This window comes from Gigantopelta aegis, chromosome 9, assembly GCF_016097555.1.
Source record: "Gigantopelta aegis isolate Gae_Host chromosome 9, Gae_host_genome, whole genome shotgun sequence".
Classification (NCBI taxonomy): domain Eukaryota; kingdom Metazoa; phylum Mollusca; class Gastropoda; order Neomphalida; family Peltospiridae; genus Gigantopelta; species Gigantopelta aegis.
Genome location: NC_054707.1, coordinates 16,369,178 through 16,389,766, shown reverse-complemented (window position 1 = coordinate 16,389,766; position 20,589 = coordinate 16,369,178). Strand labels below are relative to the sequence as shown.

Below are 20,589 nucleotides of genomic sequence, written 5' to 3'. Positions count from 1 at the left end.
ATAAATGGTGTTTATGGTTGATAAACATAAACATGAGGGCGAAACGACCCTGTATAGAGGGCGAAACGACACGGGGCGATCGGGAATAAGGGCGAAACGACCTGATACCGTTCATCTTGATGAACTAGTATGGAATGTGAATTTGAGTTATTCTGAAAAATAACAATAAAAATTTCCGTTGGTTATGTTTATTTTGCAATTAACATAAGGGGCACTAATTATTTTTTGTTAAAAACTGAAGACTCGATTCAAATCTTTTTGTCACTCACTCATTCATTCAAGCAGTGATTGTTAATTCTCAACTTCATGCTGGGAATTCTGAACAAAATTACTAACGAAACTACTATTATGTTAAATAGTCTAGTTTATTAACATTATATTAAATCAACATGAATAATGGGTTAAATTTTGTGTTATTTTACCTGAATCCTCCGCATTTTTTGTTTTGTTTCACGGTGTATTCGATTTCAACATCCCGCGGTTGTTTTCAAACAGCGATCATTTTAACCAATCAAATACCTTGACTGGATTGTTGCCCTCTGGAGATTGGAAAAGGCCCATAACTCTAATAACATAAATGGCGAGATGGTTAAAATGTAACCATACAAACTGTACCCAATTTTGGTGAAAATTCACCCATTATGCCAAAATATATCTAGGCTACCAAAACGTACCCATGTTTCGGTTGAGACGTACCTATTTATAAACGATAAAACTCATAAAAAATAGTTTACAATTAATATTTTGATATTTATAAAACCGTACATAAATTTTAAAAAATACCCAATCAAAACGTACCTAAATCAAAATGTACCTTCCCCAAACAACAATTTTTTGTCAAAACGTCCCCAGTACAAATTATTTTTTGTAGAGTGAATAAATTAGACCTCACTTCCTTAAGTACCACACTAAACATTTTGAACTAGTTTGTGAATAATTGTCATAATATAAATGTGAAGTCATTGCAAGTGTGTGTGTGCGTGCGTGCGTGCGTGCGTGTGTGTGTGTGTGTGTGTGTGCGTGCGTGTGTTGCATGCACAATTACTTTTCTTCTTACGTCAAACCAAACTGAAACAGACGGAAAAGAAAATTGTGGAAATTGTCTAATAAAAAGTATTTAATTGGTATCCCAACAACCTTTAGGCTATAGGATTAGAATGACATTAAGATATTGTAGGCAAAAGAAAAAGAAAAGAAAAGAAAAAAAAAAACGCTTTTGCAAATAACAATTATTTCCTTAATATAAAATTGGGTTTTGAAACTTTTAAAACAAATATTAAATGGAATAGTTAGTTTTTTATGTCTTTGTTTGGTTTTATTTTTTCAGGTTACTTTAAATTTTTATATTGTATAGTTAATAAATAAAGTGTTCTTAGCCACTGAATATCAGTTAAGATTGTTTTATAAAGTAGGCATATATTTATGTATGTATATATATATATTATATATATATGTATATATATATATATATATATATATATATATATATATATATATATATATATATATGATTTCCCTGAAATTAGGCAAGGCATGGTAGACCAAACACTTTTGGGGCATTTTCACCATTTTCGGGGCACTTGTTTTTCATTACAAATACACCAAAAATTAATTGAAATAAACATTAATGTAATTTATGTGCTTGCTTTAATAAAAGAATGGCAAAGGATATAACAGGCATATTTTATTTTTGGTGTTTTATAAAGGTAATTTTAAAATTAATTACTGAAAAAGCCGCATCCAGATAAAAAGAAAATGGAAATACGTTAGTTTCAATGAGAGCCTCTAGACTGGATGTGAGCGATGCGTGCGTCCACAAAACGCATACTGCCAGCCGCAATGAAATAATCGTGTATGTTTTATATGCCCAAAATGCAAGTTCCGGGCGACTCATCTTGTATGTGATGAGGTACAAATCTAACTTTAAGCTACATTTATACTTCACCGAATCCCTTGCTGCCTGTCGTAAAAGTGCAGCCTATGTGGCGACAGCGGGTTTCCTCTAAAAAACAGTGTCAGAATGACCATATGTTTGACGTCCAATAGCCGATGATAAGATAAAAAATCAATGTGCTCTAGTGGCGTCGTTAAATAAAACAAACTTTACTTTTTTTTATACTTCACCGACGACTTTTGTTGGCGAGTGGTTTGACTCGCCATGTCCTCCTCCTATTCAAACCTAATCCTGATTTTTCAGTAATTTCATATGATTTTAACTCAGTTCATATTAAATTTTAGTGCGCGTTCGTTCAATGCTTTTTACTTTAACTAATAAAGAATTAATTTTCACTTGTGCATGGCGTCGGCAATCAAAGTATGAAGTAACCTTTACGCAACAGTCGGACAGTCTATATATACTCTTCAAAAGAAGAAACGCAAAACCACATTGTCGTAACATTTGGAGAATTGATTTAATTATTGAATGGTGAGTCCGATAATTACCAAATGTTGCAGGATTGTTCACAATTCACTCTAGTCCATTGTGAGTAAGTGATAGGACACACCACCAAGGTCAAGGTCATCTGGAGTCAATACCGGGTGTGGCCTCCGCGTGTGTTGACAACTGCCTGGCACCGCCTGCCCATTGAAGCAACCAGAGTACGGATGACGTCCCGGGGGATGGTGGCCCACTCGGCCTGCAAGGCTGCTGCCAGCTCGGGCAGGGTCTGGGGCTGTGGTTGTTGCTGTCGGAGGCGTCGGTCCAACTCGTCCCATAGATGCTCAATTGGGTTCAAAGCCGGTGATATCGATGGCCAAGGAAGGACATTAATGTTGTTGTTCTGTAGGAAAGCCGTTGTGAGACGTGCTGTGTGAGGCCTGGCGTTGTCATGTTGGAACACTGCGTTGGCGTTGGCGTTGGCCATAACTGGAACGATGTGTGGCCGGAAGATCTGGTCAATGTAGCCCTATGCATTCAGGTTGCCCTGCACGTGGACCAGGTCAGTTCTGCCAGTGTGTGAGATGGCTGCCCACACCATGACACTACCCCCGCCGAATCTGTCCACTTCCTGCACGCAGTTTGCCGCATAACGTTCACCACGACGCCTATACACGCGACATCTTCCATCATGACGTCGGTGCAGAAATCGGGACTCGTCACTGAACAACACCTGTCTCCATCGCAGTTGAGGCCATTGTCGATGAATCTGGCACCACTGCAGTCGGAGTCGACGGTGTTGTGGTGTTAAGATGACAACTCGAACTGGACGTCTGGCACGAATTCCTACCTCACGTAGGCGGTTCCGTACGGTCTGGTCGGATATCCTGCGCAAACCTGGTATTGCTGCGGCTGTGGAGGTGGCAGTAGTCAATCGTTCCCGAAGGTGGCGTACCCGGATGTAGCGGTCCTGCCCGGGGGTAGTGACCCGTGGTCGACCGGATCTAGGGAGGTCACGTGTTGATCCATGTTGCTGGTAACGGTCCCACAGTCTGGAGATGGTGCTTGGGGACACATGGAATGCCCTGGCAACGGCCGTTCTGGATTCGCCTGCGTCTAGTCGGCCGATGGCATTGTTTCTCTGCGGTTCACTGAGACGTGGCATGTCCTGGATTGTCAACTGTCGGCCAGATACAGAGGCCAGGCAAGCGAACACCCTGCACTTTTATACTGTCGGTGTTCATGTTGCACGTGCAGACAACGCACGTGCAGTGGTGACATGGTTTGCACGTGGCTGCGTTTTTGCGAATATTCACATTTTTGAACTTTATTGTAAAGTAGCTGCGTTTTATCGAATGTAACCGTGGGAATGTGTTTGGGACATGCAATGACCTTATATTCACAAAGCATGAACCGGTAGGAAACATAAAATCGGAGTTATAACCCATTTGTTCCCTTTTGCGTTTCTTTTTTTGAAGAGTATATGAGCCGTAACACTACCAGCTGAAAGAATAAGGAAATTTCCACTAGCTACCGCTAATAGAATAACTTTATAGGAGTATACCAACATTGTTATAGGTTACTGTTGTACTGCACTGTTTGGTGGTAAATAAACAAATGACATGGTTTTGTTACGAGTTTCCTCTCTCTACACCCATTAACACTTATCATAAACACTTATCAGAAACAGACGCTCTTGAAGATTAGTTTCAAATAAGCACGAAAATATTTTCAAAATCGAATTCAAGTGTCAAGTCAGAACCCAAGGAAGGGATGTAGCCCAGGGGTAAAGCGTTCGCTTAATGCGCAGTCGGTCTAGGATCGATCCCCGTCGGTAGGCCTATTGGGCTATTTCTTGTTCCAGCCAGTGCAGCACGACTGGTATATCAAAGGCCGTGGTGTGTGCTATCCTGTCTGGATCCCTTGCTACTAATGGGAAAAAAATGTACCGGCTTTCCTCTAAATTACCAAATGTTTGACATCCAGTAGCCGATGTTTAATAAATCATTGTGTTTTAGTGCAGGGCCATACCCTCCGGAGGGAGGGGGGGGGGGGGGGGGCCCCCCCCCCCTGATAATCTCACTTTTATTTTATTTTTTTACTCTACAAAATAGCATACACATCTCAGGGTTTAATTTGTATAGGGTTTCATTTGTTTATAAAAAGTAGTGCCCCCTCCCCTAGGATTTTGATCAGGGTACGGCCCTATAGTGTTATCGTTAAACAACCTTTTTAAAAATCAGTACCCAAAAGAAACAAAAACGCCAACTCGGGAGTCATTTCCTACATATTTAATCACCAATAACAACAAATTCAATTACTACACATCGAATTGATTCATCAAAATGTTAGTTTTCTATAAATTAACACATTTCACCATTCGCCATCAGCGTTCATCATAATCATTACCGTCATCAACCCTGTCATCACCATTCACCGTCTATAAGGTGTATACCACCAAATCAAATCCCACAGACGACAACAGTAACATATGTAGCTAAAACTTATACCTGTAGCATATCAATCGAAATATACACCACGGATATTAATACTACCACCCCTTACCCTTAAAGTGAATCAGAAACAAATGGGAGTTAAGCTACTCATTTCAGAGAAAACGGGTAGCGTCTATGACTACCTTGATAGTTCCGCACAAAATTTGAGTACAGGTACCCCATACATGTTTGAAGCACAAGGCTACTTGAAACAGTGGTAGTTGAAGAAATAAAATTGCATACATATTTTGCCCAGATGGAACTATTTTCTCTCTCTTTTACAACAAACACATTTATCACCAATGACGGGACTTGTGGTATTAACTGCTTTATCAAAAGTTGGGTGCACCTCGAACATTAACCCAGCCGGAAGTTATTTAGTTTAGTACTACCATCATCACTCGTTATCACTATTAACCAATCGTCACCGTTATCTTCGTCATCATCATCACCACTCAACGATCACAGAACAGAAAAGCACTGCTGCGACGGCGTACGAGGAACATACATTGTCTGATTTCAACAATATGGTTTACAGAATAATACAAACAATAGATACATTTCTTGATACATGTATAAATACAAAATACATTTGATGACATTACAATATATCACAATTATCGCCCATTCGCCATGATCACTCACTGCTCACATCCCCATTTCTTAAATAATGTTAAACAGCAAATAACAGTAAATATTTACCAGAAGCAAGCAAGCACGCAGATATATGATAATATGTAAGTGGAGTGTATACACACTCTTTAATATATACATACTTTTTATTTTATCAATAATTATTATTATATATTATATTAGATATTTTCATCACATAAAACATAAAACACCACCACCAACAGTTCAGTAATTTAATGACATGTTTTGTCATTTTGACCTTTTTCAAATCAATGTCAATAAGATTGTTACTGGATTGAACATCACCATCACAATCATCATGATCACCATCGTTCCCTAATCACCATCGTCGTCATGACCATTCACTGATCACATCATCCTTATCGCCAGCTACTTACAAACAAATCATCGCCGTGACCATTCACTGATCACATCATCCTTAGCGCCAGCTACTTACAAACAAATCATCACCGTGACCATTCACTGATCACATCATCCTTATCGCCAGCTACTTACAAACAAATCATCACCGTGACCATTCACTGATCACATCATCCGTATCGCCAGCTACTTACAAACAAATCATCACCGTGACCATTCACTGATCACATCATCACTTCATTATTCACCATGAACATCATCCTTATCGCCAGCTACTTACACACACTAAAATACAATATACATTAATAAATCTAACATGACATTTTACCCACGTCAACATTTTCCATTTGTTTTTCACAAATTCGAGTTTCGGATACTACGGTTATCTTATACCACAGTTAACGTATTTTGTATCCAAAAACAAACAAGTAATATTATTAACAAACAATTAATAAATTTGACATCGTGGTACTGTTTTAAAGTGGATCCCTTTTAAAATACTTTCTAGTTTTGATGAGCATCAGAACAAATCCAATTCTAGTTCACAATTCGTTGGTTTCATCATATAGTTCGTTTGTAATCTTCAATATTTTTTCATAGTACAATCCGCCACCAATGGTGAACGTTCGGGTTTGCGGAGTTTGATAATGCAACACGTGTGTTTCACTGTACCATTGGTCGTGAAAGCGATCCCATTTCTTTAAATCACATTTCACGCCAGTGAATCGGAGGACCTTAAACTGAATCGCTATGTCGCTTGCATGAGAAGGTATGTAAAATGATTCGCCATGGTTTAGTACTTTCTTACATGCAACTCCCTCTGTTTTGTATTTGATGATCATTTCAGATTTCCACAGACCTTGCGAAATAAACAGTATTCTTTGTGTGGCGGAAGCAGAGTTTTCTATTACAGGCGATAGAGGATTCGTTTCTTCTTGATAGCTGGAGTCAGGTATTGAAATTGGTCTCTGCTGGGCATCTGTCCATCGTAATGAATCAGCTTTAGTTTCTACGTCCAGATGAACTCTAACTATTCTCCTTTCTGTTTCCTGGTCATTTTGGGTCATCGACTCGTATTGTAATATGGCCTCTTCCTTCGAAATTCCTTCTCTCTGAAGTTTTTGTATAACCTTTGATTTAACTTTCTGTTCATACATTACATGCGAGACCAACGAGCCTGCAACAGAAGCAGAAGCTGCCGTCGTCACTGACTGCCCGACGTCAATTAATGCACCCTTCAGATGCGTTTCAAGTGGTTGATTTTCTCGAGTATCATCAGCACGTTCTTCAATAAATCCCGAAACGGAATTGCCAACCGACATCACTGCATTACCAGATACGTTTGTTCCCAGTGCTTTAGCCATGCTTATTCCTAATCGCTTGGCGCCGGTGTTAACAGCAGCCATCTCGAGTGCATCTGTCTCGGTGGCCGCTGCTAATGGTGCAAGTTTCCCAGCAACAGCACCAGCCACCGCCCCGCATAATCCACCAATAACTGCTCCTGCAAACATACGGCAACCAACCTGTTTTACTGTCCATTCTTCGTCGTGTACGTTGATTCTTTCAATCTCATTTGCCAGACCATAGGCTCCACCACCAGCTGCCCCGGATAATACTCCAATAGTAGCCCCTTGAGCGGCCGTTGCTGTTGCTGCAGTAGAAGCAAGTCCAGCTATGGCAGCAGTGAAACCAACTCCTGCACCACCGACCGCTGCTCCTGCTGCTCCGCCGATTAAAGCACATTTACCGTACGTCTTCCAGTCACACCCATTCTCAATGCAATCTCGTCTGAGCGTGCGTAGCCCACTTTGCAATCCTGCCCCAGCTAATGCACCGCTAACCAAAGCACATGGAACCACAACTGGGATAGCTAATCCAGCTGTAACGAACCCTAAAACTAAACCGCCGATTAAACAGTCCGCTTGATATGGCAATCTGCAGCATGCGTTGTCTGTATAAACGTTTCTGTTCTTCAGTTTCGCAATGTGGCCAGAAAATAGCACGCCATCTGGATTTGGATAACCAACCACCGTCATAATCTACAGCATTGTTGTATCTAGCCCGGCTTTCCGGGTCATGCAGTATGGCAAAGGCAAAGTTGATTTCCTTTGCTATGTTTTCGTCAGCATTTTCCGGATTATGGTCTGGGTGCCACCGTCGAATCTGCTGATCACGGGCTCGCTTGATCATTCGGTTTTGTTCTTCGGTGCTTTGTTTTCTAACCTTTTTCATGTCGAGTTGGAGGATTTCATATAAATCCCGACCACCTCGAAAATTTGATTGCTGAATCAAATTTCGTCTCCGAATACATATCCGTTTATCCTGATTATCAGCATCAAGGTGTTCTTCAACCGTCTGGCAGCTTTCACCATCATCACGTTTCTTGACAATTATATGTTTATCTCCTGTGTACGTCTGTACAGGAATTAGAGTACCCGCTTTCTTAGAGGTCTGCCTTTTTGTTGCTACTTCATACCGAAATGTGTCACCAGTTTCATAGTACTCTTTGTGACCTGGACGAATAATAATTGATGAGTGTGATAACCAGCAGATTGGATCATGTTTTGAATAGATGTAGAGAGTCACCAAGTGATCCTCTGTCTCATTGGAAATCAAAAGGCAGTTCTTCATTGTCACAGACCTACAACAAAAGCAATAATAAGATTAGTTATCTATTTGTCTGTCCATGATTACGCGAGCGAGAACACACCAACATACACCCACCCACAAACACATATGTACAAAACACACACAGACACACACACACAGAGAGAGAGAGAGAGAGAGAGAGAGAGAGAGAGAGAGAGAGAGAGAGAGAGAGAGAGAGAGAGAGAGAGAGAGAGAGAGAGAGAGAGAGAGAGAGAGAGTGGTGGTGGTGATATTTTTGGCTTTTTTAATGTCAATAGTAATAAAAATACAGCTTCTTCCTTTGTAAGATGTCGACGTTCATATTCACAAATTAGATATAGATAATGTATACACGTAGTGCAGGGCGCACATTAAGTCCTACGGCTACGAACTAGTCTAATTTCGATTACCTTATCACAAAGGCTTAGAGCACACTACACTACAGCTAGCATAGTCATCGATCATTAAAGGGACATACCCTAGTTTCAACCTGTGAAAATTAACACTAAGTTTAGTTAATCTACAAACCTGTAACACATTTGGATAAAGTTACAACTGAGTGAAACATGAGTCTGTGACTCTGAAATGGTGAAATACCCTCTGAAAACGGACTAAAACTCGACTCCATAACTGTTACTTCTCAGACGCACGTGCATTTTTAAAAATATGAGAAATGCTAGTAGCATTTTGTGCTGTTAAAAACGGTGACCGGTCAAAACCCCCTCCGGTCAAAACCCCCTCGGTCAAAACCCCCTCAGTCAAAACCCCCTCCAGTCAAAACCCCCTTATTTAGGAAATAATTATGAGAAATGACAAAATAATTAATACCCAAAATATTTATTCACACTTGCATATTATAACATTTGATTGCATAGACTTTTGTATAAGTCATAATCCATTAGATCGCATTTAGATCTATTTCCATCTGATGCAGTGTCCGATGCCTTTGAGAGTATCCTCCATTGACTTAGCACCATCTCGGCGGGCTGTGCACAAATTCAAGAGCTTAGACTGCAATTTGACTGTTTTACGGCGAACACGTTTTGCTGGGGGCTCACCCCTGTTGTCTTGCAGTAACAGTGTGGATGCCATTGCCTGGTCTTTTCGCAGACTGTCTATGGCACGCCAGATGGTTGGGTGAGCATGTCCGATAAGCTTGGCAAAGGCATTATTCCAGCCTTCACACACGTTGTTGGTTCGAGATCCATTAGTTAGTGTGATGTCATGGACATTCCAGAGTTCTGGAGAAAAGTTGGAGGCGATCGACGCATCCTGATGGGTGGAACAATGCCGTTTGGTTGTGTTGGTAGCTGGATACGGCGAAACTGACCAGAGACGTATGTGTTATCGAAGTAGTCGATTAGTGGTTCAAGTCCTTCTGTTGTGTTTTCCCTCAAGTATTGGATACCGGACACAACATCACCTGTTGGCAAAAAATGCCAAACCATCCAACATGCCACAGAAAAGTTTTACGTCACTGTTCTCCCGATACAAATGTACAAGTCCCAGACTCTGAATCTTCCTCCACGTGCTCTGTGTCAGGTGATAAAAGCAGCCATGACTTCTAGTGTGTGGGCCGAACGTTGAACTGACAGCGTTGATGATGGCTAACTCGTAGTCGGTGATCACAGTTGATGGATCTAATTGAAAACCAAGCACCTGACACTTATTCTCGATGGATTGTAACAGTTCTTCATATGTGGATTGGCTCTTGTTTGAGAGAAATGCATAGACACAGCTGATCGATGAATCTCCGAGCGGCGCACGAATGACAAACAGTTGATGGAACAGGAGCGGAGCAGAGTTAAATGTTCCATCCATGTACCAGACATCAGTAGTATATTTTGTACGTAGCGGGGACAACAAAGGAAATACAATGGAGTCGCCTCCAATACAATGGATATGCACCTCCGGAACAATGGGTCCCCATTCCGCAACAATGGATGTGCACCTATTGTCTTTCCGGTTCAGTGGAGCGTATAATTGGTTTTTCCGGTTCAATGGAGCGAATAATGGATTTTTGAACAAAAGAAGTGCACCTATTGTGCTGAGTGGATGACTGACATTTTTTAAAAAGGATGACTGGCATTTTTTCAAATTTTGGGCGGGAAAGTTCAATGGGAACTAAGTAGTATTATTTATAGTATTATTTATAGATAGTCTGAGTCAGTCTTTTGTGTTTGCTTGGTTTTAGTTGTCACAATGTGATGGGTACAAAGAACTTTATATAAATATGCTTTGAAAGGTTTATTGTTAGCAATGATGAAATAATATTTTGAATTGAAAACCAGTTGAAACCGGTTTATTTGTTATTACTATTATCCAATCGTAACACTCGTTTTAAACATTGCATTTGAATATATGTTATAACATAAAGAGAAGTGAAATTATTTATTATTTGTAACGATTGCGTTCAAAGATGAATCACAACGACAAGAAACAGGCTGTTTACTTCAGTTGGAAATATATTTTACAATCACAATGCAGTTTTAATGAAACAATAGTGAAAAAATCAACTTGTTGGTTTACGAGTCGTACTGAATGTGAGATGGATGCCAAACGTTCCTTCTGCGATTTGACTAGCAGTACAAAGCTAATAATAATCAAGAAAATACGACCAACTCGTGTGCTCGTGGATGAAGTAGATACAGTTGATAACAGAAAATGCCTGGAAAATTTGTTAACTCTGAGTTATTCCTTTGAAGTGTGTAAACTGATTCAGCGATTCTGTAAAGAAATGTGTATGGGATGTATGTTCGAGGAGGAGAAAACTCACACCTGTAAAACACTGAATCATGAGGATATGCTCGAACGCTATTTCACAACAGCATGGGTTGAAAACTGAACGAGGATGTAGTTACTGACAGGTGGTTACGTCTTGTTTATGCAGATCCAGTTTTATTAACACTCCAGGATTTGTTTTGTGTCAGTATCAATGCAAAGACTATTTGGATATGAATGTTTAAAAACTGTAGAGTGGATGAACATTTTAAAAGATCAAGTACTTAAAATACTACGTTTGGAAGATCGTCTGCGCGTATAAATTAATGTGACAGAATACATTAGTTCAGTCATGTCATCCAGAGTGAACCCTAACACTGAAAAGAATGAACGTAACAAGAACGGACTTGAACAATATTATACAAAACCGAGTGAGGCTGGAGCTTTCTACGGACCGAAGAAGTTTTACGGTGCTTTAAAAAGACGTGGTTTACAAACATATAAGTTGAAAGAGGTAACACAGTGGTTAAATGACGAAGATGCGTACAGTCTTCACAAACCAGTGAACCGTTCATTCAAGCGTCTCCGAGTACGGGTTAACAAAAAGGATGAGATGTTTGACATGGATTTAATGGACGTCAGCCGCCATTCAAAAGACAACGATGGAGTTAGGTACCTGCTTATAGCTATTGACATTCTTTCGAGATTCCTGTGGGCCATACCCCTTGTAAACAAGAAACCGGAGACGGTGTTAGAAGGCTTCAAAAACTATTTTAAAAGACAAACGCATACCCAAGAAAGTTCGGGTAGACAAAGGTACAGAGTTCGCAGGTGTATTCAAGCAGTTTCTATCAAAAGAAAACATTAAAATGATTGTCACGCAGAATGAAGATATCAAAAGTAATTTCGCAGAAAGAAGTATTAGGACGCTTCGGGGTCTTATCGCGCGTTTTACGACTTACAACAATACACACAAATACATAGACGTTTTAGCAGATCTAGTACACAATTATAACAATACAGTTCACTCGTCACTGGGACTGTGGGCACCGGTTGATGTAAATAAAGCGAACGAAATTAAAGTGTGGAGTCATCTATACGTCGAGCCCATGGTTAAGAAACTTAAAGTAAAGAAACCATTGGCAAACTTTTTATTTAAAGTGGGTGATTTAACGAGAATCAGCTATTTGCGTAAATCATTCACAAAGGAGCAGGACTTGAGGTGGACAGAAGAGTTGTTTAAAATACATTCTAGAAGAAGACGACAAAGTATTCCAGTGTACAGACTGAGAGATTTTCACGACGAAGTGTTGAAAGGTATATTTTATACGGCCGAACTTCAGAAAGTAAATAAAAATCAAGACATTCTGTGGAAAATCGAAAAAGTGTTAAAAAAGAAGAAGGAGAAGGGGAAAGTGTACTATTTGGTTCGGTGGTTAGGGTGGCCACCTAGCTTCGATTCGTACATAGAAGAAGGAGAACTGAAAACTGTGTGAAGCATGGAGAAGTACGTTATTTTGAAGAGCTCGGATTCTAAATCAGTGTTTCCTGACAACAACCCCTATCACTTTCGAGTAAAGTTAAACAAGAGGTTAACTTTTGAAGGTGTGTGGATTGTGTCTCTCGTGGATTTAAATTTTGGAGAAATTAACCTTCATGGTATGAACGATTTACAAGTAGATGTGTTGTGTAATTTGTGTGGCAGCAGTCTAGTAGGTGACAGTTTTGTACCTCTACTGAGACGTGTGGATTTACGAGACGGTCCACGTTACGAGTTTAACACACTGTGGAATATAGCAGTTGTAGTGACAGAGAGTTCATATGTCGAAATACGTATAAAAGCAGCATCAGGCGTTCCGGTTTCATTTATCAAAGAGAGCACGAGTGTGACACTACTATTACGACATTATCCGTTTTTAGAGTAAATTAACATGGATCGAAAACTTTACGTACCTGATGTTAATAAATGGTTAAAGTATTTTGATAAACGAACAAAGAATGTTGTTCAGTCAAATAAGCAGGTTGGATCTGGAGTTGGGAATTACAAGCATAAGTGGTTTTCTTATATGATTCCAATGATTCCGAGACATGTAAACAGTGACGGGGACAACAAGCACAAACCTAAAATAGAAGTGACGTCACAAACACAAGATGTTGTAGAAAGGGCCGAAGCTGAACAGGAACGTACCAGGGCTATAAAACATAAATCTGGTGATCGAATTGTCAGAAGCAAAAAAGTCAGACGCATGACAGTACAGAAAAAACGAGCTCCTACATCGAAGTACAAATCAGCTGTTAGTGAAAAAGATATATTTGTATAAACGACAACAACAACAACAAACAATATGTCACTCCTTACAGACAAAGACTTTGTGGAAGGTTTACCCAGTGCTTTGGATCTGTTTACTATGCCCCCATACCAAACGAGTGTGTTTCAACATTACTACGTCGATGTTAGACCTGTTAGTCAAATTACAGATTCGTCACCGGTAGAATTTCAAATTGCAAATAGTGGAAGTGACTACGTGGATTTGAAACGAAGTCGTTTACATGTTAAACTGAAAGTGAGTCATTCCGATGGAACGGTTTTGGGTAAGGACGAACATGTGGCCCCAGTAAATTTATTCATGCAAGCTCTGTGGTCGCAAGTCGCTGTGTACTTACAAGGTCAGCTGGTGAGTTCGGCGAACAATCATTATCCCTACAAAGCATACATTCAAACCTTACTGAATTATGGCGCTGAAGCTAAACAATCGCAACTACAATCTCAGATGTTTTACAAGGACGTCGGAGAGACACAAGCAGACATCGAAAGTACCGATCCTATCACTGGTACTAATTCTGGAGTATCGGACCGAGGAGCGCACATTGCAGACACCAAAACGGTTACCATGGAAGGTCCCCTGTGTGAAGATATTTTTAACATGGGCAGATATATGGTGAATGGGGTTGATATGACAGTTAAGCTATTTCGGAGCTCCATACCCTTTTGTTTGATGTCTGGGAAGTCCGGTCAGGAGTACAAGATCGAACTCGTAGATATTTACTTCAAGATATGTAAACTGAAAATGAACAGTGCACTTATTTTAACACACAACAAGCTGTTTGAAAAGTCTAACGCTTTGTACCCATTTACTAAAACCGAAGTTAAAATGAGTAGTATTCCGTCTTCTCAACAGAGTTACGTGTGGGACAGTGTGTACCAGTCGCAGTGTCCAAACAGACTGATTGTTGGTTTTGTCAACGGTGACGGAGTGAGTGGATCATACACAAAGAACCCGTTTAACTTCCAGAGTTCATTCGTGAAAACGGTGGGCTTATATTTGGATGGTGTCAGTGTCCCCGGTCGACCAGTCGAAGCAGATGACGTCAGTGCCTACGTGAATTTGTTTGAAGGTGTTAATAGCTGGAACCTGGATTGTGGAAATTATATTGGGAAATGGTCTGTTTGTGTTCAACCTTGAACCCGTTTTCGTGGACTCTGATTATTTAAGTTTATTAAAAAACGGTAACTTAAGGTTAGAAGTGCAGTTTAAATCTGCATTAACAAAGACAGTGAGTTGTATAGTGTATGGTGAATTCCCCAGCTTGATCGAAATTGATCAAACCAGGAACGTGTTTGTCAAATAGATCATGAATGGAAAGCAGATTCAGTGTGCGATTGACTGTGACTCAGATTTACGTTCACGCATTGTAGGTGTTTACTCGAGCGACACACTACCACGTTTGAAACGGCGGAGCCCTTGGGGGTGTATTGTAAACACAGACCCATCTCACCTACCTGGTCATCACTGGGTGGCGTTCTATTTTAATAATAATAATACAGCAGAGTTTTTTCGATAGTTTTGGTAAACCACCCAAACATTACAATGCAATATTTGTAGATTTTTTAAAGAGACATTCTTCATCTTACGTGTACAATAACAAATCCGTTCAGACTATGAACGCTAAAACGTGTGGATTCTATTGTTTGTATTACTTGTTACAAAAATGTAAAAAACTGACCTGATGATGAGCGATATTGTGAATCAGTTTAGTAAAGATACATTACAGAATGATGTATTCGTGTATAACTTTATATGTAAATATTTTAGATATTGTAGCCCGCCTTGTATTTCCTGCTCATACTAATATTAAATAGTGTACACAATCATGTATCCACTTTATGTGTTGTTGTACAAACATTTTGAAATAAATAGTTGTGTCACAAAATGCTGGTTTGTTATATTTTTAAACATTAGTCTTAGACTAGTTTATTAGATAGCAGTATAATTGTATACCCACAGGTAATTCTGGTTATACCTCTTTATATATCTAACAAAACATTGTAAGAAATGTTTTAATTTTTTATTTGCATGAACTAGGGTGTTTCCTGGTACATATTCAGAGTAGGTATTCCAAAAATAAAATCACGGCAGTAGGTAATCATGGGTAGATACGGCAAAGTAATGCACCATAGTGAAAACACTGAAAAGTAGACAATTCTGGCAACTGAATTGGTAAAACATTTGTTTAAAACGTTAACAAATTTAATTTAAATTGAAAAATAATTGTTAAAACATGAACAAATTTTGTTTAAATTCATAAATAATTTTTAAAACATTAACAAATTTATTTAAATTGTAAAATACCTTTTAAAAATGTTATTTAAAATGTTATTTTTAAAATAGTGAAAAAGGTTTATGTAATTTTAATTTAAATATTATTTGGCAAATTATTTTCTCACCCAGCTGGCCCTGTAACTCCTACCTTTATAATACATATTACTTATACACTACAAGATTAATTTAATTCGTTACTTCTTTATTGGCATTATTTGTGATGTAACTAGAGTGTAATCCGATATAATAATACACAGATAATACAGTATGTATTCCAAATTGAAACAACAGTAGGTAATCCAAATTGAAATAACAGTATATAATCCAAATTGAAATAACAGTATATAATCCAAACTGAAACAACAGTAGGTAATCCAAATTGAAACAACAGTATATAATCCAAATTGAAACAATAGTAGGTAATCCAAATTGAAACAACAGTATATAATCCAAATTGAAACAATAGTAGGTAATCCAAACTGAAACAACAGTATATAATCCAAACTGAAACAACAGTAGGTAATCCAAACTGAAACAACAGTAGGTAATCCAAATTGAACAAACATTCGGTAAGCCCGTATAAAATCCAAATAAAGCACAGTAGGTGATTCAAATAATTTTCTTGAAAAAGATATCTACACGACAATCTAATGTTAAAATTAAGAATGGCAAATACTAGTTTATCCTTATTTGCTTAAGATACTGAAAATTATATACTGTGCTGTGAAAATACTTGCGTTCCCCAGTTTTGTCGAAAACGGTTAACAATAACTAATAACTTCAAAATTATTGACAGCTTACTATTGACCAATGGGATTTAACTTTAAACCGGTACCCACGAGTTACTTGCTTGACATACATTAATGATTTAAAAATTGCCATGTCATGGTTAAGTTTCTATTCACTATAGAAATCACAGCTGATATCTGAATCTCAAATATTTGTCTTTAATTTCAGTGATGGGAGTATATTTCTTGTCAAAGTACTTTTGGATTAAACGCTTACTTTCCAAATATAAAACACATTCTGAATTTTCAACCATGCGAGACTATTTTAACGCGATACCATAGAAACTCCAGATTTCGTGCAGTCTGTGAGAGATTGTTTAACTATAGAAATAACAGGTGTCATCTATGCCCTTAAGTAATATAATTTCAATCAGGAGAGTATGTTTCTTTGCAAGTACGCACTGACCACAGTACAAATACTTCAAACATAAAACCTATTCTGTTGAGTGTGTCAAGCGAGACTCTTTGCTACATTTATGTACAAACAGTACTTGTTCGCATTTTACTATGTCTTACTTTTAAAGGATGAACTACTTGTGGTAACCTAGAAACTCAGAGTTCGTGACACTAGCTTACTTTAAAGAATATTTTAACTTATAGATATTAGCGATTTTTATATATTAACACAAAGTACATTAAAGTGTACAAGGAATGGTTTCCTATATAAACAAATTGATGACTAAATTATAGTCTTTTGACACATTAAAGACCATAACTCGCAATACATTTCTGAACAGAGCAAAATACCTTTAAATGAATGTAGTGTAGGATTAAAAAAAAAATCCTCGAGGGCAGTAATACATTGTCCAAATGTGGGTAGCGTTTGGTAAGAGAAAACTGTTGTATCATTAAGTTTGTCACATTGCTCACGGAATTTTTAGGTCATACTAATACTTAACACTAAAACGTATTCAGTTTAGTCTACCGTGCGTGATTATTTGCTATATTTCTGTTCGACTGATGTTTTATACTCTAAAGGAAAGAAAATACATTTAGAAAGTATTAACGTAGAAACGTAAAGTACATTTCTCTAGTGAGTGGGTAGTTTCTGTTCTGATTACAATTCTGTTTACAGAGAAATCGGAGTTACTAAGAACGTCTGTATCACACAACGTGTAGAGAATACTAAAATAATACTAATAATAATAATACTACTAATAATAATTAAATTATTATTATTATTATTATTATTATTATTATTATTATAATAAAAAAAAAAAATGAAAATCATGGTACTTGAAAATATAACCCTGAACTTTTTTCTCTCTCTTTTTTTTTTTTTTTTTTTTTTTAAAACGGGAGGGGACCCTCGTAATTGGTTGAACGCTTGCTGTAGGTGTACTCAGGTTTAAGAATCTGCATTCGATAACAGAATTCACAAAAAATGCATTTAAGTAGTACGTATTCTTTATTGCAGAGTATTTGTAAAAACACCACAAAAGACATGTTACATTTGATCATGTACATCAACAAACGTTCATATTGTGTTAGTATTTTGGAAGTAACTTCTTCCCAGGTGGTCCAAGGTCTGCCCGTCTTTTCACAAACAAAACGACTGGTTTCTTCTGTTCACTTTTCATCGTGACTGGATGTGATTTGATTATGTGAATCAGGTTTGATCGCTTCTTCTTCACAGTCATACTGATAAGCTTAGGGGTTTTAACGTCCGGTCTGATCTATGCTCAATGCAAAGTGAACATAAAAATGTATTGCTTAAACTTAAGTATTCTATTCCTGCTCACTCGTTTCAGAAACATCTGAATGATCAGATTCCGATTCACTTTCTTCCGTCAGATCTACATACGATATTATTTCTTTCATGATGGGCTTCAGCAGTAGCTTGATTTTGTCCTTTATTAGCATTTGATCTATGTTAGGGTCAGTTTTGTTTAAACTATCCAGTATAGATCGAAATAAAGGTGCTTCTGAAAAATACTTTGTAAATTCAATAACAATACTTAGTGTTTTAAGCAATTCGTTTTCCCACAGTCGCTGCAGTTTTCTGTCTATCCACTCTTGTGTCTTCCCTTGCTGTATATATTTCTTACGTCTGCTTTTCATGTCTTCTATATGCATGATACGAACACGACCCCATACTCGCTGTAAGCCAACATTCTGCCATTCTACAGTCAGTTCGTGTTCTCTTTTATCATACATGCGCTTTTCTCCTCCTTTCTGCGTGTCAAAGATGTCTTCTTCATCTATCTTAGCGCGTTTTCTGGAGGGCATAAATCCGTTCTCTGGGCACCATGATTTAATATGGCGTTGTAGATCCGTCATATTGCCAAATAAAACGCCGCAGTCGGTACAAGCAGTAGCCATAACAAAGGGATCTGCTTCGTCACTGGATTCGCCCGCGTCTTCGGCTGTATATTTCACTTCCAAATTATTTTTGGTTTCAGAATCCACGGGATCAACAGTGTGCACGGGTCGGGTGCCTGAATGTATCTGAGAATCTGTCGGCGACGACACGTTATTTAAAGCATTATTGTTATTATAACTATTTTCATGGTCTGTAGAAAGAGTGGACTGCCTTCGTTGGATTTCTGATGGGCAATCTAAAACATTTGGTTTAAGTCTCTCATTCTCGTGAGTTGATGGTCGCAAGTCTATGGTAAGATTCCCATAAGGTCTCTGAACAGCAGTCTCATAAACCGACATAAAACGATCACTGTTATTTGGATAGATTCTTCTCCCAAACAAGTTTACTTGATGTCTATCAATGGGCGAATTAAACAAGGTCACGTAGTGAGAGTTGAGAGCAATATCACGTGACTCCTTGCCTCTTGGAAAACAGGTTTTGTAACAGCAGGAAGTTAGCTACATTCTTGTGGTGCGAAGTTCTTGTAAATAACTGAGAAATACGTTTATCATCTTTGGCCTCGGTCATGTGATCATCCAGAATTAAAACATTGTTGTTGCGTGCATCAAAGAAGTTGTCGTCCTGTAGGTTGTAGGGGATACCTTTCACAAACTGGACTTGGGGCATTGTTTCACGAATAGCATCGTAAAGTGGCTGCCACTCGGTGTAACACCAAATTATGTTGTTAGGTTTAGGCTTGATGAGTCCTTTCTGGAGTATTTGGTACATAAACATAGTTTTCCCACATCCACTCGGACCCACTAAAACAGCATTAGATGGTATAGTAAATTTGAAAGGCTCTCCGTATTGTTCAGCTTGTAATCCCAAGGTTGCTGATTGTGTCGCTGGCCTTTGAGGAGGAGGAAGAGGAGGAGGAGGAGGAGGAGGAGGAGGAGGCGTATATGGGGAGAATTGAGGAGGAGGAGGAGGAGGAGGAGGGAGGGTGTTTGGTCGATGTATCTGTCTACGGTGCCTTTGCATATTGTCATATCTGGAAAAAGTATCCCCACACTCAGGGCATGATGTTGACCCCATCATGAATTTCATTCAGGTGTCGTTTCTATCAACGCCTTGGCCTTTTTGAGTGATGCATGAATCAATACAACCGTCTTCGGTTTATAGTTCCATCCTTAAGAAGGGAAAAATTACTCACAGTTTTGTTAATCAAGTCTGTCATAATTTACAACGTACGCTGATCGACTTACTATAAAATAGTACGGACCTCCCCAACTATCTGGAATGTCAACACCACGAGCTATAAAACGTTTGAGTGAGTTGACAGCTTCAGACTTGCTTTCATACCACTGAGAATCGTCCGATAACACTCTCTCTGGTTCACGTCGTGGGTGTGCCACAATGATCCACGAATACTGTTTGCTCATCTCGAATACATTTACACAAATGAAGATTACTATATGCAAGAGGAAGCTTTATACTAGCTGCTGGGTGGAATAAAACTGCTACATTCAAATGCAATGTTTAAAACGAGTGTTACGATTGGTTAATAATAATAATAAATAACAAATAAACCGGTTTCAACTGGTTTTCAATTCAAAATATTATTTCATCATTGCTAACAATAAACCTTTCAAAGCATATTTAT

The 20,589-nt window shown here is 38.5% G+C and overlaps 2 protein-coding genes across 2 annotated transcripts in view; one reads left to right on the top strand and one right to left on the bottom strand.

The window, feature by feature from the left end:
* The window catches only part of LOC121380910 (rac GTPase-activating protein 1-like), a 31,309-nt gene extending 30,774 nt beyond the window's left edge, over window positions 1-535 (bottom strand). Inside the window, exon 1 of the mRNA XM_041509940.1 lies at window positions 423-535. Within this exon, the coding sequence (XP_041365874.1) occupies window positions 423-437 (15 nt within the window). The 5' untranslated portion in view covers window positions 438-535. The remainder of the gene's footprint in view (window positions 1-422) is intronic.
* Window positions 536-13,580: 13,045 nt separating this feature from the next.
* On the top strand, window positions 13,581-14,699 carry LOC121381474 (uncharacterized protein F54H12.2-like). The gene has a single exon (XM_041510793.1). It carries the CDS (start codon window positions 13,581-13,583, stop codon window positions 14,697-14,699), a length of 1,119 nt encoding a protein of 372 aa, XP_041366727.1.
* The last annotated feature ends 5,890 nt before the right edge of the window (window positions 14,700-20,589 follow it).